The sequence below is a fragment of the Ceratotherium simum genome, chromosome 17 (genome assembly GCF_057802395.1).
Source record: "Ceratotherium simum simum isolate JZ-2026a chromosome 17, ASM5780239v1, whole genome shotgun sequence".
NCBI classification, from domain to species: domain Eukaryota; kingdom Metazoa; phylum Chordata; class Mammalia; order Perissodactyla; family Rhinocerotidae; genus Ceratotherium; species Ceratotherium simum.
The window spans coordinates 56,116,771-56,141,292 of record NC_141916.1 but is presented as its reverse complement, the minus strand read 5'-3'; the positions used below and the strand labels follow the sequence as shown (position 1 = coordinate 56,141,292).

Here is a 24,522-nt window from a genome sequence, read left to right as displayed (position 1 = left end):
GGAGGACTGGTGGCAGGGGGCGGAGAGCTCCGTGTCTGGTTTTCGGCGGGAATTGAAACCGCCGCTGCTGCCGCCACGAACTTGAGAGCTGCGAGTTTCCAGCCTTGAAGGGGGCATGGTGCGGCCTGTGAGGCGAGTAGTTCGTGACGTCCGGCGGGGCTGGGGAGAAAGAGCAGGAGGACGCTGTAGGCAGCTTTACCTACACACGATTGAGGGGAAAGGGCCGAGTAGGACGGCGGGTAGCGATGGTGGGGTGGGGTGGACGGTTACTGGGAAACTCGCCAGTCTCCACTGAGAGCCGCCCATTCCTCAGAAGTATCCTGGCATCTAGCTTTTTCTTGCTCTTTGCCTCCCTTCGCAGCTGTTGCCATTTCTTTTACTTACCCCGTTCAAGTAAGACCTTGTGTGTTAGCATTCGAACAGCGCTTTACAGTTCACCGGACTCCTACTTAAGTGTTGCTTCATTTGTTCATGACTGTAGTTCTTTGATATAGCAGTCTAAGTATCCCTGTTTTATCGATTTAAACTCCTAGGCATAAAGGCCAATTTACCTGAGTTACACAGCTAGAGAGTGGCAGGATAGTACTAAAACCTAAGTCACCTGGCTCCAGATCCTCTGTGCTGTCCATTGTACTATTTGAAACTATTCCTCGATTACCCACAGTTGAATGCCATGGAGGCCTAGGGTCAGCCATTCATTTAGTAAAGTTATTGAATATATTTACTTCCATACTGTACTAGGTGTGGGAAGTTACATTCTAGTCAAGGGGTGAGGTTAGGGAGCCAAAAATAAACATGGCAAAGTGATCGAGATTGAGAAGGAGGAAAGCCTTACTTTAAAGAAGATAGTTAGAATGTGCCTCTCTGAGGAGATAATACATGAGCTGAGACATGAATGACAAGAAGGAGCTAGCCAGTGAAAATCTGGGGCAATCCAGGTAGAGGGAACAGGAGCCAGGGCCCTGAACTTGACGGTGTTTGAGGCACAGAAAGAAGGCCAGTAATTAGCCTGTAGTATTAGCAAGCAGTGGGAAGGATTTTGGGGGATTAGGTTAGAGAAATAAGCAGGGGCCAGAGAGCAAGTAGGGCCTTCTAGGCTTTGGAAAGGAGTTTGGATTTTGTTCTAAGTGCAATGGGAAGTCAATGGAGAGTTTTAAATAGGGGAGAGAAATCTGATTTTGGGTTTATAAAAAGTTCACTAGTTGCTGGTGGAGAATCAATGGAAGAAAGGGTGACCAGAAGGAGAGCAGGGCAACCAGTTCGGAGGCTGTTATATCGTTGGGTAGTGGTTTGGAGTAGGGTGTTATCAGTGGACAGGAATGGGACAGATGAATTTGGGATATATTTTGGAGGTATTGCTGCTAGAACGTGCTGAAGAAGTGGATGAAGAGCTAAGGGAAAAAAAGAATCAAGGATGACTTCACAGTATTTTTGGCCTGAGCTACTGAATGGATGATCTTAGTACTAACTGAGGTGGGGAAGACTAGGAAAAGGAATGGATTCAGGAGGTATGGGGGATCAAGAGTTCCGTTTTGAACGTGTTAATTTTGAAGTGGGTTTTAAACATCCAAGTAGCAAAGACATAATCCCTTTGTCTGGAACAGCAGTTGTCCAAGTATGGTCTGCATGCTTTGGTCCCTGAGACCCTCTCTGGAAGTCCATGAGGTCAAAACTATTTTCATAATAATACTAAGACATTACTTGCTTTTTTTCATTGTTCTGTCATTTGCACTGCAATAGTGGTAAAACTGCCAGCACCTTAGCACGAATCAAGGCAGTGGCACAAACTGAATGAGTAGTCATCATATTCTTTACTGCTACATGCTCAGTAAAAAAAAAAAAAGAAAAAAGAAAATACCATTCACTTAAGAATGCGCTTGATGAAGTAGTAAGAATTATTATATTCGTTATAGCTCAATCATTGACCATACTTCTTTTTTTTAAGGGTTTTGATTTTATTTTACTGTTATTCAATCCCAGAATTTCTAAAAGGGTTTCCATATTTTATTCAGCTCTCAAGTTTTTTAACCCCCAAGAGTAGGAGAGTAACAAGAGTACGCTTTATTTTAATATCCTGTTTGAGGAACTCTTAAGCACGCACAGAGCACTTCTACAGTGGTTGTCTTAAGAAGAAGCATGTGTGAGGTTGTTTGAGTTGTGAGCTGAGCTAGCCTCTTTTTCAGAGAACACCATTTTTACTTGAAGGAACAACTGACAACCTAGGTTATTCACAGTTGGGTATTTGGCAAAAGATAGAAATGAAAACTAGAATACCATTTCATTTAGTACCTAGAGGAAGAGGAAGGAAATGACTTTATTTTTTTCACTTTAATATCACTTTCTTCTAGTGCCCTCTAAAGTAGTATAAAGATTTGTTTCAGGTGGCAAAGTACAAAGTCACTCACCATTTTTTAACTGTCCATTGCATAAAGAACATTATTTAGTATTGTGGGGAGATAAAAAAAGTAAAATGTCCTTTAGTGTCAGGAAGTTTATAACCTAATGAGGAAGAGAGAATGCACGTATAAAACAAAAGGATACATACAACAGGAACTTGTAAATGCCCAACAGCAATTAAACAGTATATAAATTGAGTGTTAATTATATTGATTATGCTTACTTTGTGAATTATCAATTAAATCTTTTCCTTATCAAGTATAGTTATAACTGTTTCAGCTAATGCTAAATCCTTACTGTAAAATCCAGACTGTGTTTTAAGTTTAAGTATTCTTAAGAGAATCCAAACAGATTTTCATTTACTCAAGACTATTATTGGTCTTAAGGATAGGAGGTGAGAAATTGACATGTGTGCAAATGAAAAATTTCTTTCTTGGTTATAGGAATAAGAAACCGGTCAATTACTCACAGTTTGAGGACTCTGACAGTGATGGTAAGTAGAGATTCTTATTTTTGCTTTAAAGATTTGGAAATTTATTTCCTCAGAATTTATATTATATATATATATATATATATATATATATATATATATATATAGCTCAAATATTGAACATATTACTATATTATTCAGTTGCATATGAGGCGTGTCTGGAAAAATAATTTTCTAAGCATTTGGAATAATTATGCTGATAATTACACTGACAAGAATTATGTAGGTAAGTGATAAATAAACAGGGCCGGTGAAATGGCTCTTCAGGTCTAAACTACTCTAGTTTCATATTTTTCAAAATGGAGTTTGTCTTCTCCTATCCCTTCCCCTAAGAAGTAACACACTGTCTTTCTGAGATGCAAATGTGTTACAGGATGTAATATGAAATCTCCATTAATCGTACAATAAAGCAAGACCTTGAAGAAAGGTTAGGCTTAAGCTATACCCTATTGGGTTATACCTTTACTTGTCTCTGCTATTAAGGGAACTTTGATCAAAAAGTTTGAGAAACATTGGGTTAGATTACATTATATTTTGAAGTAGGTTTTGTATTTTTCAGACCACCAGAGCTTTCTGTGCGTCAAATATTTAGTAATTCCGAGGTTTGAAGGAATCTGTGTTTTGCCTTGGGCTCAGCCTTAAGTGTGTCTAAGACTTGGGAGAAAATAATATAGAATTAACTTCTAGATTTTTATTACTGTTATCAGTCTGTCACCAAATATTTATAAATTGCCAGTTGTGTCCTAGGTGCTATGGGGTAGAGGTAGGAGGCAAGTCATAAGTGATCGTATTCCTACATAGAGAAGCATAAATGAGACAACATGTATTAATAAATGCTAAAGTATGCAATTAAAACTACATGTACTCTGAAGCTATGCATACATGTGTCATGTGTGTTTAAAAGCTACAGCAGTTTTATGTTGAGTGTCAACAGAAGAACTATATCCGTTTTTTAGTGAATTGGTTTTTGATAGATTGATATTTTAATAAACAAAAGCCACTAAAAGAAAGTTGAAAAGTATGAATGAGAATAAAGATGAACAATATACCAACAATATTTTTTAAATTGTGGAAATTAAACAATTTGCTTAACCTTTAAAACTTGAACACACACTATAATGAATTTCAACTGCTAAGAACATAATTTTATTATTTTTTACTTTTCCTAAAGCAATTTTATGTATTCTTTTATTTTTAATTCACACATAAATAGATGATTTTGTTTCTGCAACTACACCTCTAAATAAGAAATCAAGAACAACACCAAAGGAGTCAAAAATAGAAAAAACAAAACCTAAATTGAAAAATCTCCAGAAAGAAGACATGCCACTACAAGAGAAAACCCCTAAAAAAAGGTGAGAGGTAAGACATACAGTAAATATACAACATTAGATGTGTTAATTTAAAAGAGAGACAGATTTGAACTCTTGATTTAAATTAGAACTCAAGCAGAATCATAGGTATTATTTTATTTAGTGCATGTAGGAGAACAGGGATGTACTATTAATCCCCTTCTGACTTTCTGACGTAAAAAAGAAGTTCACAAACATGTAAGGAATGTCATTTAAGTAGTAAGACAATCATAATTACAAATGTAGAAGTTATAGCTTACTTTTGCAGAATCCCATACCTGTCTGAAGTCCTCAAGTCTTGCAAGACTACTTTGTTAAAAATTACATTTGTGAGGACAGTTTTATAAAATTTAAAGCCGTGTATTTTTCTGCAGATAAAAGATATTTTCTCTTTATATTCTTAAGATTTGTCTATCAGTGAGAAGGTCTCATAGTTTCTAGACTAACCCTGGAGTTCCATTAGTTAATAGCAAGAGTTCAGAAGAGAGAGTGAGAGAAGGGAGTCCTGAGAGGCCCAAAACTTGTAGTATGGAGAGGAGACCGGCAGAGGAGGAATATTAACAAATGGAGCATGGAGCCTGTGATGGTTTATGCTGCAAGTATGAGAAGAGTTAATTAACATAGAGAAACTTACCCCATGTCATTCTCTTTATTTTCTTCTTTTTTTTCTTTTTGTTTTTGAACTTGTACTACATTCTAAGTATAGAGAAAAAAACCCCCAAAATGGGAGAAAATACTTGCAAATCAAATAATTGATGAGGGACTTGTATCCAGACTATATAAAGAACTCTTAAAACTCAACAATAAAAATACTGATAACCCAATTTGAAAAATGGGCAAGGGGGGACAGCCCAGTGGCGTAGTGGTTAAGTTCACGTACTCAGCTTCGGGGGCCTGGGGTTTGCAGGTTCGCACCCTGGGCGCAGACCTATGCACTGCTTATCATGCCATACTATGGCGGCATCCCATTTAAAGTAGAGGAAGGTTGGCACAGATGTTAGCTCAGGGCCACTCTTCCTTAAGCAAAAAAGAAGAAGATTGGCTACGGATGTTAGCTCATGGCCAATCTTCCTCGCCAAAAAAAAAAAGGCAAGGGATTTGAGTAGACATTCCTCCAAAGAATATATACAAATGGCCAATAAGCACATGAAAAGATGCTTGACCTCCTTAGCCATCAGGGAAATACACATCCAAACCACAGTGAGGTAATACTTCATACCTGCTAGGATGGCCATAATCAGATAGACAATAACAAGTGTTAAGGAAGATGTGGAGAAATTGGAACCCTTGTACATTGCTACTGGGAATGTAAAATGCTGCAGCCACGTTGGAAAACAGAGTAGCAGTTCCTCAAAATGTTAAACACAGAGTGACCTAGACCTATAACCAAGAGAAATGAAAACATGCCCACGCAAAAACATGTACATGAATATTCATAGCAGCATTATTCGTAATAGCTGAAAAATGGAAGCAGTCTAAATGTCTATCAATGGATGAATAAAATGTATATCCATACAGTGGAATACAGCAATAAAAAGGAATAAAGTACTGATATATGCTACAACATGGATGAACCTTGAAAACATTATACTGAGTGAAAGAAGCCACACACAAAAGGCCCACAATAGTGTGATTCCATTAATATGAAATGTCCAGAATAGACAAGTCCATAGAAACCAGGAAGTAGATTAGTAGTTGCCAGATGCTGGGGAGGGGTACACAGGGAATGACTGCTAATGATACAGGCTTTCTTTTTGGAGTGATGAAAAGGTTCTGAAATTAGATAGCGGTGATGGTTTCACAACTCTGTGAATATACTAAAAACTGTTAAATTGTTCACTTTAAAAGGGTGAATTTTATGCTACATGAATTATGTCTCAATAAAACTGTCACTTTAGAAAAATAATAAATCCTTCAAGGTGCATCTCAGTGTTTCTTCCTTTCTGTAACCTCTCCTTTTCTAACTTGTCTTTGATTTCTCTTCCTCTTTCACACCATAGTGCTTCTGACCACCTTGACTAGGAGACATAATCATCTCTTATATGGGATAATTATTAGTGTGTCTTATTTCCCTAACCTGCTCTTTAATTGCAGACTCCTTGAAGGTACCTTTAGTATCCTATCTAGTGCAGTGCCTCATACACAGTAAGTACTTGGTGAAATATTTGTTAAAGTCTAGATTAGGAGGAACATATGTAAAAAAAAGAAATTCTAATTTAATATAAGAGCTATAATCATAATTGCTGTCTAAGGAGGTGTGAGTGAGTTCAAGGAAGATTTCTAAGTGGAAGTGATATTTGAGCCAAGTCTTTTTTCTGGGTTGAGCAGGTGCTTCCCACCTGGATGGAGCTGGTAGTAAGGACAGACATCACAGTGAAAGGAGACAGCAGGTGTGACGGCACGTGTTGCTCCTGCTTCAAATCTCTGATGCCAGATATAACGTGACATTGCCATATTTTAGGAGTCTTATCATTAAAGGTCAATCATGGTCATGATTGTTGTTTAAACACATTTTTGTGAAGTTAACAACTCTCAAATAGTAATTCAGGAAAATCTCCAATTTTACTGTTTATTTGAAATTGATTTTTTAAAAAACTCATTATTATTTGTGTTTCTACTGTAGGGTGGCTTTAGATGACAAGCTCTACCAGAGAGACTTAGAAGTCGCACTAGCTTTATCGGTGAAGGAACTTCCAGCAGTCACCATAGATGTGGAGGAGTCTCAAGATAAAAGTAACTTTATTTTTTACATATTTATCTTCGTAACCTTCTTATTGCTTTTGTAATTATTTCTTTGGATGAGCCTTTACAGAGGAGAGAATAAAATTTTAATATTTGGACGATAAATGAAGCAGTTTGCAGAGGGTACAGTTAGATTCAATTGTTTGTTCTGTTCCATAAATCTTATATACGTACATACATACATCTCTGCCTAACACCCAAAGTAAGCTTGAGGGCATGAACTATGAGCTTGGATGTTCAAATTACATCTTTGTGTACAGTGAAAAGTTAATTTCTTGATCAAATGAATTGATCTATACAATCCTAACAATCCACTTCCTTTCTCTTAAAATTCACATTAGTTAAACATGACCTAATGATGGTAATGGTTATTATTTACGAAGGTTAAGGTACTAATTTTGTTCGCAAGCTCAGTAAATTTAAGAGATTTATGACTTCTGGATTTCTCTGTGGATTTTTCTCCTTTGACTTTTCTGGTAACTATGCAGCAGGTGGCAGTATTGATATTCTTGAGATGCACAAATCATTGCTGGAAAAGACATTCAAACTGCTAAAATGCTTGTTGGATTAAATTGTTTTGGCTTAACTTCTTCTATGTTGGAGGATGTTTTTAGCCCATTAGCTTATTTAGGGATATAGATGTTTAAATCAGTTTTGCTTCCTGTTTGAAAATAAATAAGACAGTGTTGATTAGGGGGCCTTTTGGTAATCAGGAATCAAAGAAACCTAGAATTGTCATGTATTATATCTAAAATTGAGAAAATAAAATTCGTCTCTCTCCTATAAGAGCTTGTAGAATATATAGCAGGATTTTCTTGGAAGTATTACTTCTCATAGAATAATGCACTTTATAGCACTGGGATTTAATAATACCAATTATCATGACTTAAAGTCCTCTTAAAATATTTTAGATCATTTTAAGGTTATTGTAATGATTGAAGAGTCTTTATGTTAGTAAAAGCATGGATCCGCCTACACAGAAATGATAGTTAATATTTATTGACTCGTTCCTATGTGCTGGGCACCACAATAAGCAATTTCCACATGTGATCAACATTTAATCCCCCACAATAACCCCATATAATCGCCACACTATTTTTATCTCCACATTATAGATGAGGAAATTAAGTCTTAGAGAGGATAAGCAACTTTCCCATGGTTAGATAGCCAGTTTAAGTGGTAGATGCTAAATTTGAACTTAAGTCTGATTAAGTCTGTTTGATTCCAGAGCCCAAATTCCTAAGGATATGCTGGCCTCTCCAAGTAAAATCTTTGTGCTTGTTTAGTTTGGATCGTTTATCTGTAGCCAGATGCTATTACATTTTAGCTCTAATCTTCCTATTTCTAGACATTGGTTGATTAAGGTGCATAGGTATCTTCTTACTTCTTCCTTATATTTAGGCATTGAAAAACGTGGCAATAGTGAAATAGAAAGAATGAATAAGTCTCCCCATATCTCCAACTGCAGTGTAGCCAGTGATTATTTAGGTAAGTTTTCAATATTAATAATAATATTTGTTTTTTGTATCAAGAATGTTATTTTTCTGACTTTATTTAAATTCCTGAAACTGTAGCCAGAACCAAGGTCTTTAAATTTATCAAGGTTCTCTTTACCTCTTCCCCTTTGTTTCTTTGTGTTTTAGTTTTCTTCTCTTTTACTGCAGACTCAATTTCTTCCCTGATGGAGGGTCATGACTACCCATAGCTTCTAGTCAATAGCAATTGACCACTGAAGAAAGGAGCTGCATCTTCCCAGCTCCAGTCTGAAAATTCTTGGGGAAAGACTCTCTCAGGTTGGGGCTTGGACTTATCCTTAAGCCAGACTCTGTGGTCAGGGGACTGATGTATTATGATTGGTCCAGATTGGGCTTTGTGGTCTATTACTAGAAGCAGGGGAGGGATGAAGCTGGGCAAATAAAAACAACAGATGTAATAGGAGTCTACTCTGCAGCTCTTTAAATATTACCTGTCACAAAAGGCTTTCCATTGATTTTCATGCTCATCCTGAAGATTTGGATAAGATTACTGAGGAAGATGATTTTCATGGTGTTCAAGGGAAAAGAAAAGCAGCATCTAAAGCTGTGGTGCAACAAAGGAAGATTCTTTTGGAAGACGGTGACGGTGATGGTGCTAATGACTCCGAACCAGACTTTGCAACTGGTAAGTTATATCCTACCTCAAAATGAATCTTATGGAAATTGAGTAGAAAGTTCTTAGAGACCGTTAATGTATGCAAAGCACTGGCTGAATGTTTGGTGTATGCTAACTTGAGGGACACACAGGCCACTTAAATTCAGCTGTGGCATTTGGGGAGAAAGCTTTATCTGGAGGTGACCTTTAAGCCGTGTCTTGAAATGAATAGCATTTAGACAAACGAAAGGGATAAAAGAGCAGTTCTGACTGATAAGAAAGCATAAACAGTGGCATAGACAAGTGCACGCACAGAAGTTCACTGAGGCCTGCAGGGAAGAGTGTTGCCTAAAGAGGCAGGCCAGCACTAAATCGTGGAGGGTCTCACATCCACTCTAAGTGTAGACTTTTTTCTGGATGTAGTAGAAATTTGTGAAATATTTTGGGGTAGAAGAGATATGAAACCTGTATTTGATTGTGACAGTTGTTTCCAGGCTCATTCAGAAATTAAGGCAAATGGGAAGCACAGTGATCTTGACAGAGCATCATGATATATTGATTAAAAATTAAAATGAATAAATTAATAAATTTATGCCAAATCAGAAGCTATATTTTGATAGATTTTAACATACTATCAACAAACAGTAACAGGTTTGTTCATCAACATTCATTCCACAAATATTTGAGTACCTGTTATATGCATTATATTCTGCACACTAGAGATACAGCAGTGAACACAACAAACAGAGCTCCCCTAAGGAGCTTACATTCGAGTGAGAGGACGCAGATGGTAACAATATGTAATGTGTCAAGTGCATCATGGAAGGGCTATGAAGAAGAGGAAGGCAGGGCAGAGCCCAGAAATCTGCCTTTTTAACCAATACCTGCCCCTCTGTATGACCCAGGTGATCCCAAGGCAGGAGCTCTATGGAGAAATCAGTACACAATTCTAAAGTTATATCCTAAAGTTATAAATTGCAAGTCTACTTAGCATGCTAACAAAATTAATTTATCTTTAATAAAGGATTAAAACGTTTGTTTTGTATGTGGATGTGAAATCACTTGCTTTGTTTGTTGGGTTTATATAATTCACAGGTTATGTTTCTTGAGGTATGATATATATTTAAAAAGAAAAATATTGTCTTATTTGCATCCCAACTTCAGATAATCTCTTGGACCATTTTATAAAGTAAGTTTTTATGGAAATCATGATTTTGATAGTGACTTTAAAACCACCCCTCTGCTCTTAAAAGTAAATAGTTAAGGACTTGAATAAACATTTCTTCAAAGATGATACACAAATGGCCAAAAAGCATATGAAAAGATGCTCAATATCATTAATCCTTAGGGAAATACAAATCAAAACCACAATGAGATATCACCTCACACCCATTAGGATGTCAAAAAACAGAAAATAACAAGTGTTGGTGAAGATGCAGAGAAGTTAGAACCCTTGTACATTCTTGTTGGGATTGTAAAATGATGCAGCCACTGTGGAAAACAGTATGGCAGTTCCTCAAAAAATTAAAAATGGATACCGTATGATCCAGCAATCCCACTTCTGGGTATATATCCAAAAGAATTGAAAGCAGCGTCTCAAATATTTGCACATCCATGTTCATAGCAGCATTATTAACAATAGCAAAGAGGTGGAAGCAACCTAAATGTCCATCAGCAAATGAATGGATAAACAAAATGTGGGCTATACATACAGTGGAATATTGTTCAGCCTTAGAAAGGAAAGAAATCCTTCACATGCTGCGACTTGGATGAACCTTGAGGACATCATGCCAAGTGAAATAAGCTTGTCACAAAAGAGAAATACTGTGATTCCATTTATATGAGGTGTCTAAAATCGTCAGATTCATAGAAACAGAAAGTAGAATGGTTGGTTAACAGAGACTGGGGGAAGAGGGAATGAGGAGTTGTTTAACGCGTATAGAGTTTCTGTTTTGCGAGATGAAAAAGTTCTGGAGATCTGTTGCACAACGATGTGAATACACTTAACACTGCTGTACTGTATGCTTAAATATTGTTAATGTAGTAAATTTTATGTGTTTTTTTACCACAATTAAAATTTTTTTAAAGGAAATAATCATTAAAGTAAATAGCTCAGTTGCAAGTTGTTTTTCTTACTCAACTCTGCATAACCAAATATTTTTGAGATGAAATATGAGCCATAATTCTGAGATAAGAATACATTTTAATTTCAAATTTTGTACAGTTGAATGGTGATTTAAGATAAAGAAAACAAGAAAAATAGCAAGGAAAACATTTATTGAAATATGAGTGCTTCTGAGGTTATGCTGGATATGAGGACTGCAAAAAATATTTTTAACTGAAAATTATCATCACTTCCTTTAGACAGATTCAAGACCTATAGTTGTTTGGGGAAGATGTGGTTGTTAAATGGTGATTTTATTGTGAATTCTGATAATGAGTGTTGTTATCACTGTATTGTGGACAGTAATCATACTGGGAAGCTGTTGTGGTAAAAATGATTTGTCAGTAAATGGAATGTCTGAATCCTTCTTGGATGTTTAACTGGTTAGAACATTGGGAGAAAATAATGCTAATGGTTTATGTCATAGTAGATAGTTAAAAATTCTTAGGTTCTGAGAAGAATCCCTTATCTTCTTGCATCACTTGTGGACGAAAATGACTCTTCTCTAGCTCTTTGAGAGCTGGTTTGGTTTTTTCCCCCTGTTGCATTATTATGCTTTCCACCAAACTGCAAGTATGGCTATTTTATCTATAAATTGTCGTGTGGTCCAGCCCTGAGAAGCAGTCCTCAGCCCTTACAGGGAGCCAGCTCATTAGCTGAGGGGGTGATAACTGCCCTCTAGCCTGTGCTGTCATATACAAACTAAGCTTCAGGCAAACGTTTATCCTTGCCTCTCTAGCTTTCTGGCTCCTCTTCTGTCCCCCACCCCAAGAATGCAAAAGCCTTACACTGTTTTCTGGCCTTTTAAACTTCCTTAAGCTACTCCAGCCAAGCCTGCTTTACCTTAAATTGAAAGACAAACATTTCCTCCTTATGCTAGTGTATTTTAAGGAGCAATACAATCAGTCTATTTCCATTCACCCTAAGCCAAGGATGACTAACAGCTCTCCAGTCCCCTCAGAGGTGATTTTTTATTATACTTGAATGTATAACTGGTATCATCTCAGACAACCTGATACTGTTTTGGAGCAGGGTCCTTTTCTTTAGGTGACATGTCAGAGTTTTCCCCCTGCACTGGCTCACCCTGGATGAGAAGAGAAGGGATCATTTGTGACCTTCAGTAGGGAAAGAAAAGTTAAAATGGGAGAGAACATCAGACTTTTCTTAAGGATGTCTAAAGATTCCCAGAATCCATAACCCAAGTCTTTGGGCCTTCCAGATTTTCCAATATGGTACGCTAATGACTTGGGATTCTGGGATCTCCATCTTCCCACCTCTAAATTATTTCAACTGCTTTCTCAGTTGACTAATGAAGATCATTTGGACCCCATCTTTAGATAAACTTGTTAGAGTTATAGCCAGCTCCGACCATTTATCCTCTCAAGCCAAGAAAAGAAAGCATGCAATACCAGAACTATTGAATACATAGAAAGTTTTGCCCTCCTAGATACTATATTCTGAAATGTTAGAGAAACTTCACTATTTGCCCTCCCTGAACATCTGGAGTCTTGGGACTCCAGAAATAATTACTTGATTTTGCAAGGTACTATTTATAACAGCCTTCATGTGATCTGCTGGCCTTATGTGGCTAGTTCCATATAACACAGTAGCCATTATGTGACTACGTGGGTTGATTACTTTTATCTGTTTTTAAAACTTTGTGTGGAAAGAATGATAGAATAAGCAAATTGTGATTTTAAGATCATAATTACATCATTGATTTAGGCAAAGATCATCAATGGAAGGCTGAGGATCTTTACAATGGAGAATTCAGGCTGGCATCAACTGAACCAACTAAGAGTGGGCCAACCATACATTATGGGCTTTCTATATGATGTAACATGAAGTACAGAGCATCACCTATGAAGTATATTCTTGCCAAAAAAATAATAATAAGGTGAGCCTGATTCTAATTGAGCCTTGAGAAAATCCCAGCTCACAAAAAATGCAAGAATAAGTTAAATGACACCATAAGGAAGAAAACAGATAAATCCAGAATGTGGGACATTCTATAGGACAACTGACCTGGTTACTTCAGCAAGTCAAAGGCATGGGAGAAAAAGGGAGGAGATTTTATTCTATATTAAAAGTGATTAATATAGACCGGATAGAAGGTAATACCAAGAAACTATTGTTAGATATGATAATGACATTGTTGTGTTAAAAAAAGGCCTTGTGTTTTAGAGATGCATTCTGAAGCATGTAGGAGTATAATAATGCAATGCCTAGGATTTACTTAATATACTCCAAGAAGGAAAGGGAAGAGAAGAGAAGAGAGAGAGAGGAAACAAATGTAGCAAAATATTGATGATTGTTGAATCTGAGCAATAGTTTATTATTATCTACTATTGTGTATGTTTGAAAATTTTCATAGATATTTTTATTTTTATACAAAATATATTATTTCATATAGGTAGGTAGATATTGTATATGGTGGGTATAACAGTTATTATCTCTGAGTGGTGAGATCAGGGAGCAGATGTTCTTTTTCCTTAATACTTTTTTTGTGTGGTCTACATTTTCTGCAATAAACAGGTACTGCTTTTATAATATAAAAAAATGTAAAAAAGTTTTTTATGAATATAGGAATAATCCTTATTTATATCTAGTTTTCAGAGTTTATTATTTACAAGACGTGGTTTTCTGATCACCTTTCCTCCCTCCAAAATAGAAGGATAATTGCTTAACTATCAGGTATTCTCCAAGCTTTTTTTTTCCAGTGCAGCTGCAGCTACTTAACATATTACAGCACTGGCTCCTCTCATCCCATGCAGCACAGAAAAGAGTTTGTGGGAAGGTGGAGGTGTGTGTGTTCCAAATGAAATCACATATGGGATTATCAGTTAAGATTGCTGTGGTGTGATTAGTCTCTTCTCAATTCTCAGTGGGTTTCTATTCTAGAATATTGAAGTTTATGTGATTAAGGGAAGGTATACCATTATTATTACCAGCAAGATCATCATTTTGAAAGAGTAGCTAATGTTATACCCTACCACTCTTTTCAAAAGTTACTGACTTAAACTGGTAAAATCAAAGTAAAGATTACTGATGGGAAGTTATCATGATAAGAGTAATAGCAAACAATTCTATTTTGCTTGCTATGTGCTGGATGTTATTCTAAATGCTTTACCTATATTAACTCATTTAATCTGCACAACAACCCTATGATGTAAGTTATGGTTATCCCCACTTTATACATAGGAAACTGAGGCACAGTGAAGTTAGCGACCTGTCTGAGGTCACACAGCATGTAAGTGGAGGGGCCAGGATTCAAACCCAGGCAACCATGCTCTTGATCACTGCAGTGTTTTGCTACCAGAAAAGGCATGGCACAAAAGTGCCCAAGAATCGGGTGCAAAAGCTGTAAAGTCGAGGCAACAGAAGCCTCACTGTGTAGAACAAAGGTGAAGTATATAATCTTCTGTTTTAGGTGAAGATGCTGAAGATGATTCTGATTATAATGAGAGTGAAGACCATGATGAAGACTTCCCTGTGAGAAAAAGTAAAGTTAAGGAAATTAAAAAAAAAGAAGTGAAGGTAAAATCCCCAGTTGAAAAGAAAGAGAAGAAACCTAAATCCAAATGTAATGCTTTGGGTAAGCGTAGTTAAAAATGCTTAAGTTTTTAAAGGAAACGTATTTTGTCTATTTAATGTGTTTTTCTTATCTTTGGCTCTGTTCTTCTTAACATTTTGCCAGTGTTCATTTCTAGTTAAAATGCATAGAAGAAAGCAGAGTGGGGCACGGAAGGGAGAAAAGCAGACAAGAGTACTGAGTCCCTTCCCTATCTAGCACTCACTGTTTCTTACCTCCGTTAGACTGACAGCACCCTCTGAGATGGCTGTTATCACCTGCCTGCTACTGTGAGAAAGCTGAGGCTCAGAGGTGAAATAATTTGTTGGAATTCTTACAGCTAATAAGTGAGGGGCTAGAATTTGCACCCAGGTTCGTCCATTCGAGCCTCAGCTGTATCCACTGAAGCACATTTTCTCCAGGCAATTAAACAGGGAAGTTGGCATGATTCTAATTTCTTACTTTTATACTTGACTTAGTCTTTGATTTGAGAAGCCTTTTACCACATGTTTAGGGCCTTTTTATTTTTTCAAAACAAATTCAGTTAGAAACCATTTTTACAATAAAACCTTTGGAATTTGTGACAACTTGAACATGGAATACCTGTTTCTTGTGTAAAAGAAGTTAGGGTATTTTGAGTTCATAATATGTGATAGATTATTGTAAAAATATAATTTCCACTAACCTGATTCATTTTACTTATTGATATATATTTTTATGTCTTAGTTGTTTAATATATTTGCTATTTGAAACTAAAATTTCCATTATTCAGACTCCATTTATTAATGGTGGGAGTTGCTCTCACCTTAAATAGCGTGGTGCTGAGTACTTACTAAGAAATAAGAATTAAATACTGATTGAGTCATATTCTTCCCTCCACTGTATTCTGAATTAGTAAAGTTTTAATTAGTGTTGTGTTTAGTTGACAAATTCATCTGGTTTCCAGAAATTAGATTTTAAATGCAGGGGTTTTTAGAGATAAAGCTGTGTATTAGTTTCCAATTGCTGCTGTAACAAATTGTCACAAACTTAGTGGCTTAAAACAACACAAATTTATTATTTTACAATTCTGCAGGTCACAAGTTCAAAATGGTTCTCACTGGGCTAAAATCAAGCTGTCAGCAGGGCTCTGTTCCTTTGTGGAGGCTCTAAGGGAGAATCCATTTTCCTGCCTTTTCTAGCTTCTAGAGGCCATCTACATTTCTTGGCTGGGGGCCCACTTCTGTCTTCAAAAGCAGCAGTGGCAGGGACTTGCTACGTCATGTCACTCTGACTCGCCCTCCTACTTCTCACTAATAAGGATCCTTGTGAGGACATGGGCTCATCCGGATAATTCAGGATAATCCTCCCATCTCAAGATCCTTAATTTAATCACATCTGCTAAGTCACTTTGCTATGAAAGGTAACATATGCACATGTTCTGGGAATTAGGATATAGACTTCTTTGAGGGGCCATTATTCTGCCTACCACAAACTGTGATATGAGAAAGTCATTAACAATAGGAAAAAAAAATGAATATATTTTATATTTTCTCTAGATTTTTGTTTATTCTTCCTCACCAAGACACACTAAAAACTAAAAATAAAATTTCAGTTTCCAAGTTGGAATTTACCACTTAAAGTCTTCTATATACCTTGGAGCAGGTTGCTTCACAAGGAAGTTCAATATATAATATTCGAAGTAAAATTTAATTGCTAAATAATGGGATTCAGAATTAGGAAAGATGGATTATATTTCTAGTACCACTAATAATGTATTGAGTAACCTTTTGAGAGTCTTTCATCTGGCACATGTTACAATTTTTCTCTTGACAGAGAAAATTTCAAGAGCTATGCTGTCCAATATGGTAGTCATTACCCACATGTAGCTATATTACATTTAAGTTAATTAAAATTAAATGAAATTTAAAAGTCAGTTGCTTGCTTTTGCTAGCCACATTTCAAGTGCTCAATAACTATATGTGGCTAGTGGCTACTGTATTGGACAGTGCAAAATATAGAGCATTTCCATCATTGCAGAAAAGCTTCTGTTAGACAATGCTGATCTAGGGAATATAGATGCTAACATTAAGAAGAGTATACAGTAAAATATCATTTTTGCCTCCAGCGATATTTCAAGCTTAATTTGCTCTAAGACCCACTAGTTCGTCTCTCTGCCAGTCCAGGGTATTCATAGAGCTCTCCTCCGACACCATATTTCAAATGAATCATTTTACTTATTTCCCGTCAGCCTGCTTCACTGTCCAGCTGTCACCCCTGTACACAGTAACTGGGAATACGAGGGTGTGGATAGTCTTGGCCTTGGTCTCTAACGGCACTTCCTTGCACTGGATAATCTTTCCTAATTCTTTCATTGCTGCCTTTTTGAGTCTCATTTGAGCCCTTCTCATTTCTTGGCTACAGTCTCCATTTAAATTGATGACTGAACCGAGGTACACAAAATCTTTAAAAATTTCAGTGTCTTCATTGTCTATGTTAAAGTCGTGTAGTTCTTCTGTAGTCGTGATCTTTGTCTTCTTGATGTTCAATTGCAGTCCTGCTTTGGCACTTGCTTCTTTCACTTTCATCACAAGTCCTTTCAAGTCACTGCTGCTTTCTGCCAGTAAGACGCTGTCATCTGCTTATCTCAGATTGTTGATATTTCTTCCACCAGTTTTCACTCCTCCTTCATCTGAGTCTAGCCCAGCTTTTGGTATGATATGCTCTGCGTAGAGATTAAACAGATAGGGAGATAAAACGCATCCTGTCTGACACCTTTGCCTATAGGAAACCATCTCTCTCTCCATATTCTGTCCTGACGTGGCTTCTTGTCCACAATACAAGGTTACTTATCAGGACAGTCAGGTTCTGAGGCTGCCGGTTTCTTTCAGAGCAGCCCACAGCTTTTCATGATCCATGCAGTCAAAGGCTTTCCTGTCGTCTATTAAACACAGACTAACCTTCTTCTGAAATTCTTTGGAGTACTCCACTAGCCAATGAATAATCACAATTAGATCTCCCATGCCTCTCCCTTTTGGAAATCCAGCTTGGACATCAGGCATTTCTTGCTCCTCATAAGGTCAAAGCCTTTGTTGCAGCACCTTGAGCATCACTTGCATGGGAAGTTAGAGCAATGGTCCTGTAGTAACTGGACTCCTTGGCATCTCCATTCTTGGGGATTGGGTTATAATTGAGCATTTCCGGTCTGTAGGCCGCTGTTTTATTTTCCATATTTGTTAGCATATTCTTGTTAGGATTTTGACAGATTCTGTCTCTGTGACTTGAAATAATTCTATCAATATCCCATCTACCCCTGGTGACTTATTTCTTCCCACTACTTTGAGGGCAGCTTTCACTTCACTTTCTAGAATTACGAGTTCTTCCTCATAGGAATCTTCTTCAAAGCCATCAAGCTACAGACTGCTTAACCTCTGATTCCTTGTCTAACAGTGTGGATAGTAATATCTGTATCAGAGTTGCTCTAAGGGTTAAAGGTAATGTATATAATACTTGTACCACACTGCCTTGCATGTGAATGCTCATGAAGGATGGCTATTCTTAGGCTGGCAATAAATATTTGTTGATTAATGAGTTTTTCAAATTTATGATATTCTTTAATTTTTATAAGATTATGTAACTATAATTTTTACACATACCTGATAGATTTTATCCTCCTCTATGACAAACTTTTTTATGTATATTTTTCAAAGTGACTTCAGTAGACTCTGCTCCAGCTGCTGTCAGATCAGAATCTCAGCCCTCACCAAAAAAGGTTTCTCTTTCTTCAGAGGCTGCTGGGAAACCATTACACATACGCAGTCCTTCAGCTGAAAGCAAGAGACCTAAGTGGGTCCCACCAGGTATGGTATATTTATTGATCAAGGGCAGGGGCTTGGAAAATTACCACTGGCAGATTTTCTTCCTACTTGTAAATGTTACATGTGAGCATTTCCCCATATTATCACATGTTCTTCAAAACCAAGGTTTCTAATTGCTGCATTCATTCATGCTTTATCATTCTTTTATATTGAGCATCCAGGTTATTATTTTTTCAATGTTATAAATAAGGTTGCAATAAGCACAAACATCCTTATTTTAGAAATCTGTGGGCATATTCCTGATTATTTTCTTAAGATAAATTCCTAGTACTAGGATTACAGTGTCAGAGTACTAACATTTAAGATTCCTGATACATATTGTTGGCAATAAATCTGTTTGCTCAAGACCTGCTGGTGTCCACAGTCTGACTGAAGCCTCAGAGCCTGTGCACAGGAATGCCAGTATTTAACAAATGCCCTGGCAGACTCAACCTCCTGCTCTTACAAACTTGACTTCTCCTTGTCTTCTTTTGCTCCACAGCCTCACTGATCCTTCAAAATTCTTTGACCTTCACGCATCTTGGCATTACTGAAACCCTAATGCAGGCCCTGTTCATTTCATACCCAAACTATTGGTGGCTTCCTAATTAGTCCTGTCTCCACTTTCCCTGATCCAACCACATGAACCCTCTTCTCCACTGAAATTGATACATTTTTGTTCCTTAAACACGGTGTATGAATTCTTCTGTCAGAGCCTCTTTATCCAGTTTCCTCAGTCTGGTATGTCTTTCTTCGTTTGTCCCCTCTCCTTTTCTAAGTCTTTCCAAGTCTCCTCAGGTTTACTTTACTTCTTTTCAGTGACATTTCTTCATCACCCCCCTAATGATAGCTAGGTATTAATAGACAGATTTAGGCCTAAGACTGCATGATTACTTAATTTCTCTGAGTCTTCATTTCATCTTCTGAAATATTAGCCACTATATAATCTTTAAAGTCTTTTCTGGTTTAAAAATTCTAAGATTTTAATGAGGACTTAAAAGTATTTTGGAGAAGGAAAGCAGGAAGATTAGTTCCTGAAATAATGATGCCATATCCTTTAAAAGATAATCTTTAGTGTATTTCTTCTGGGAATAATTAGTGGTTCCCTGACAAAAGAAATGATATAATGACTGTAGAAATTTAAAGGTAGCATAATCAAAAAGATAAAAGGAAATAATGGAATGACAGATAAAGAGTTAATATCATAAAGCACAAAGTCCTTATAGATTCATTGTGTGAAAGGGTAGGGCAAGTGGTGTAAATGAGTGAATTGGGCCTGAGAAATAACCTTGAGTGAGCAGGAATTGTGGGACTTGAGAGCTCAGGCCTCTTTGGAAGGAGGCAGGTGTTGCTCAGCTCCATCTAATTGTTTACATTCAGCATTATGGGCCTAGCATTTCCAGATCTGATTTCTTCAAGAGAAGCCAGAAATTTAGATTTTAATGTGAAATCTAATTTTTAAAAGTTTACTTTTTTTTTTAACACCATATGGTCCAAACACTATATCTGAGAGCTAGATTTGACCCTCAGGTTGCCAGTTAGTACCTGTCTTATACAAATAGGAGAAGACCACCAAGATCCCAATGGGAAAATGAGCCAAGGACATAAACACACTAAGGCCCTCAAGAAAGACAACAGAAAGAAATATGAAAAGAATTGCAGTCTCACTGGTAATTAAGGAAATGTAAATTAAAATAATAAAATACTATTTTGTACCTCTCGAACTAGAAAATAATAAAGCAATATCATCTAGTATACTCTAGGTTGTGGGGTAGCAGGTATAACTATTTATTATGAATTTATAATCCCTTTATAGGACAGCTTGACAGGGCCCATAAAAATAAACCTATTCTTTGACCTAGGAACTACTCTTGGTAATTTATTCTTAAAAAAAGAATTCAAAAGAAGAAAAAGTAATAAGTGGTCATATTTTTTATAACCACTTACAGAAAAATGGTGAGAAACTAGAAACAACCCAAAAGTTTGTTGTAGGAATTGGATCAATATATGGCACATACATGCAATTAAGAATGATAAATCAGATGGCTAGAAACGTGGAAATGTTTACAAATCTTTACATGTAAAAGTATACACAGTTGTACTTGTTACAACTACAATCATGATCAACTATGAACATTTATGTGCATACATTTTGAAATTTAATACTTGATGAAATAATTGCTGTGTTAGAGTGGTAGCATGATGAAAATAATATAAATAAATAAAGACAGTATTTGTCATGTTTAACATTTGAAAAAATAGATTCTTTCAAGGAGTATTTATAAAAGTTGCAAGATTTTAAAAAATGCATTAGATTTTTCTACTACTTTAGAAATTATGATTGCATGCATTTCTTTATACCTTTACGACCAATGTTATTTGCTCTCAACTTTCCTATTTCAGCTTTCACGTTTAAAGTTTTGGTGTCATTATCTTGGCTTATGGGAATATTGAAGATAGGCAAGACTGTGTTCTTTCTGCACTTTACTACTTTCCATTCTTTTGATCTAATATATATCTTGATAGAACCTGCATAGCAGAATAACGCTTAACTACTTTTGTTGCCTCTTCTGTTGTATAAATTGCTCTCTGTGAAGAGATTGGTAACATTATCAGCATCGAGTAATGTGTTTTATTTCAGCGGTATCCGGAAGTAGCAGCAACAGCAGCAGCCCACTGGCAGGAGTGTTTGTTAAATCCCCAAACCAGAGTCTCCGCCTTGGCTTGTCCAGATTAGCGCGAGTTAAACCTCTGCATCCAAATGCCGCTAGTAGCTGAGTGTGGGAGCGGAGAAATCTTTGATTGAGAGAATCGCAGTTTTATAAGTGTGTTTATATTTGATTTGTGTTTATATTTGAGGAGGGTATTATAATAAGAAGGAATCTTTTAATGTCATATAAATTATAGTCATCCCTCAGTATCTGCGGGGGATTGGTTCCAGGAACCTCCAGGGATACCAAAATCCGCAGACGGTGAGTCCCTTCCATGTTATAAAATGGCATACTACAGTGAATACAGGGTTTCGAATCCATGGATACGGAGGGCTGACTGTATCTCTACCCAGTTTGTGATTATATTCTCTGAAAAGCTATTCAAGACTTCAATAAGAGGTTTGTTTATAAGAATTATCTTGTAATGTCATTTGCTTCTGAAGAGCATATTTTATTTTCCTTATGTATAATAAGTCATTGTCATTAAGTGGTTGTCAGTTTGACAATGAGGAAGTCCACATTACATGCTGTTCTTTTCTAGTAACGTAATGTTCCTTTCTAGCTTTGTCTAGTTTATGGCACCTTAACTTTAACTGTTCAGAGTTTATCTGGCAAAAGGAAACATTCCTGTTTCTTCCAGGAGACATTTCTAAAATCTTATAAATTACTTAAGCTACATTGTCCCTTTAATTCGTAGATGTTTCATATTTTAGCCAAATGTTTTTATGTTAAGAATTCAGAATTATTGTCCACATTAAAATGGTTGCTATGCTATGGCATATGTCCCCTACTTAGAAGTAGATGGTTATTGTATAGCAAATAGAATTTCATGACATTTTATGAAGCGCTCATTGTCAAAACATTTAATAAAAGTGAAAACGTTTTGATATGCTCTTTTCCTTGATACCATTGTATCCATGTGTCTCTGACTGTCTTCATTTCATGATAAAATGAATGCTTTGCAAAAAGTGTTAAGCCTTTTTGTTGTAAATATAAAGGGGGAGAGCTGTTTCTTAGAGTCATCACTTTATGTGGAGCCAGTGTGTTAGAGGGTGGCTGTCACGGACAGAGTCACCCCTATTATGATGTTAGATAATGCAGCTTTTCAGGAACCTTAGATCTGAATTCATTGTGAATGAAATAGTAATAGATATTTTATATTTATGATTAGAATTTCAACCAGCTCCTGATCACTTTTTAATGAAAATTCTCAAATCATGTTAACCATTAAAAAATGTATAATACTTAGCTCAGTTCTTCTTGGTTTATGGAAATGTCTGTGTTAATGTGGAAATAAGTAATTTAGAATAATGATTAAAGTGAGCATTTGCCTATTGTTGTTGTACATTTTTTCTTATCTAGTGTGTAATTTTATACTGTCATATGCCTCCTCACCTACCCCACCTCGCCCTCTTTTTAAAACATATTTTCCAGATGTTTACATAATATTATATAATATGGGGATACTCTGTACGGTGCAGTTCAACAATAAACATTTATTAAGAGCCTGCCCTGTATTAGGTACTGATATCATTGATTCATCATCTGGACCAGCTTGGTGAACCTGTTTGATTTGTGTTATTCATAGTTTTATTGAAAAATACCATAAAGTAGGTTAAAACATTTTATTTCCTGGGCTCAAGTGACATCATTCTTTTGTAATTTTCTCCCCACCTCCCTGCCTGTTCATTATTTTGCAGCTTTCTAATCTTTTATGTCACCTATGCTCACTCCTTCCACCACAGTGTCATATTCTGTGTGATTCCATTCTTTTCCTCTGCCCTCTTTTTCTTAAAGCTTAGGTGACTTCAAGCACCAGTGGTCACCTATGTGACAGTGACTGCCAAAGTAGGATCTTTAGCCCAGACCTTGCTCTTGACACATTCTGTTGCCTGGTCCATTTGGTAATGATGCAGTAAGTCATCGCTAAATCAGCATGTCCCCCTCCCCCAACGTTTTCCCTCCAATATTTTCCGTTAGTAAAAGGCACCGTCACACTCACTGCAGTCACTAAGTTCCATTTCCTAAATTTCTCAAAACTGCTCTCTCCTTCCACTTGCTGTCCCTCACTCTGAAGCATCATCACTTACTACTTCTAACAGGTATCCTTGCCTTGATTCTTAACCTCCTCTGGCCCACCCTCCAGACCATTATTGCCAGAGGGAGTTTCTAAAATAAAATCTGAGCATGAACACCCCTCTGCTTAAAATCACACATACACCTTAGCCTGTTTCGTTCAGAAGATATTTCGAATCTGTCTGGCTCCTGCTTGCTGCTTCAACCTCGTCTCATGCTGCCCAAGTGTGCTTTTGACCTCTGCCACACCAAAGAGTACTGGCACCAGTGGTACCATTTGGTCCTGTGGCCCTAGGCCTTCAGACTGGTTCTTATTTGCCTTCTTTACATTGCTAATTCCTATTTGTCCTTTAAGACCCAGATTCAACATGGTTCTTTCAAAAAAGTTTATTTGAATGTCTGTTTCTTCCGTGGCCATGCAACTATCATTCAACTACACTGTAACTTTCCTTACTTTTCATGCTTCTAAAACATGGTGCAGAGTAAGTGCTCAAAAAGTGTTCATCTGATGAATAAATTATATCCAGAACTTTTGCTATGTGCTTCAGATAACCATGTACTTTTTTGAAAAGAGGGAGGGTAAAGATAATTTCTCGAGTCTGGTTTGTTCAGTCAACTCTGATCTCTCTGTCCTTGGCATGTCCTTCAATTCTTGTCCCATACTGGAAAGAACTGGGGCAAGAGAACCGGAGGAGGAGGAAAAGAGGTGTGTTCTTTACGCTGATGTGAAAGGTGGTTTGGGACTGGACCAGAGCCTAACTCCTTTCAGCTCCCGAGTCACAAAAAGGGCGGAAATAGTTGCTATAGAGACGGGAGGAGGGCGTGGTCCTCCACGTGCACTCCGCAGTTACGTGTCCGAGCCCCAGCAGCGCCGGGCAGTCTGCGCCGGCCTGATGCAGGTCCTCCCCGCTCCCACTCCCGCCGGCACGAAGTAAGGGCCAGGAAGCAGAAGGGTCTCGCGACCCCGCGGGAGTCTGAGCCAGCTAGGTCTGACCCGCCCCGCCCCTGGAGGGGAAGAAGCATCTGGGGCATGGGGGAAGAAGGCGGGGGAAG

General features: G+C 37.1%; 1 protein-coding gene across 4 annotated transcripts; it reads left to right on the top strand.

Moving 5' to 3' along the window:
* Positions 1–6: 6 nt before the first annotated feature.
* Positions 7–22,729, top strand: RAD51AP1 (RAD51 associated protein 1). Of its 4 annotated transcripts, none has more exons than XM_087442879.1 (9): positions 7–132; positions 2,841–2,890; positions 4,101–4,242; positions 6,863–6,972; positions 8,383–8,469; positions 8,992–9,141; positions 14,706–14,812; positions 18,614–18,685; positions 21,324–22,729. In XM_087442879.1, the coding sequence occupies exons 1-9, from the start codon at positions 116–118 to the stop codon at positions 21,417–21,419; spliced, it is 831 nt and encodes a 276-aa protein (XP_087299005.1). In that variant the 5' UTR covers positions 7–115; the 3' UTR covers positions 21,420–22,729. The 4 variants fall into 4 exon arrangements, with proteins under 4 accessions (XP_087299005.1, XP_087299003.1, XP_004438806.1 ...); XM_087442877.1 differs by having other exon boundaries at positions 14,706–14,870; XM_004438749.3 differs by having other exon boundaries at positions 14,706–14,870; positions 18,536–18,685.
* The last annotated feature ends 1,793 nt before the right edge of the window (positions 22,730–24,522 follow it).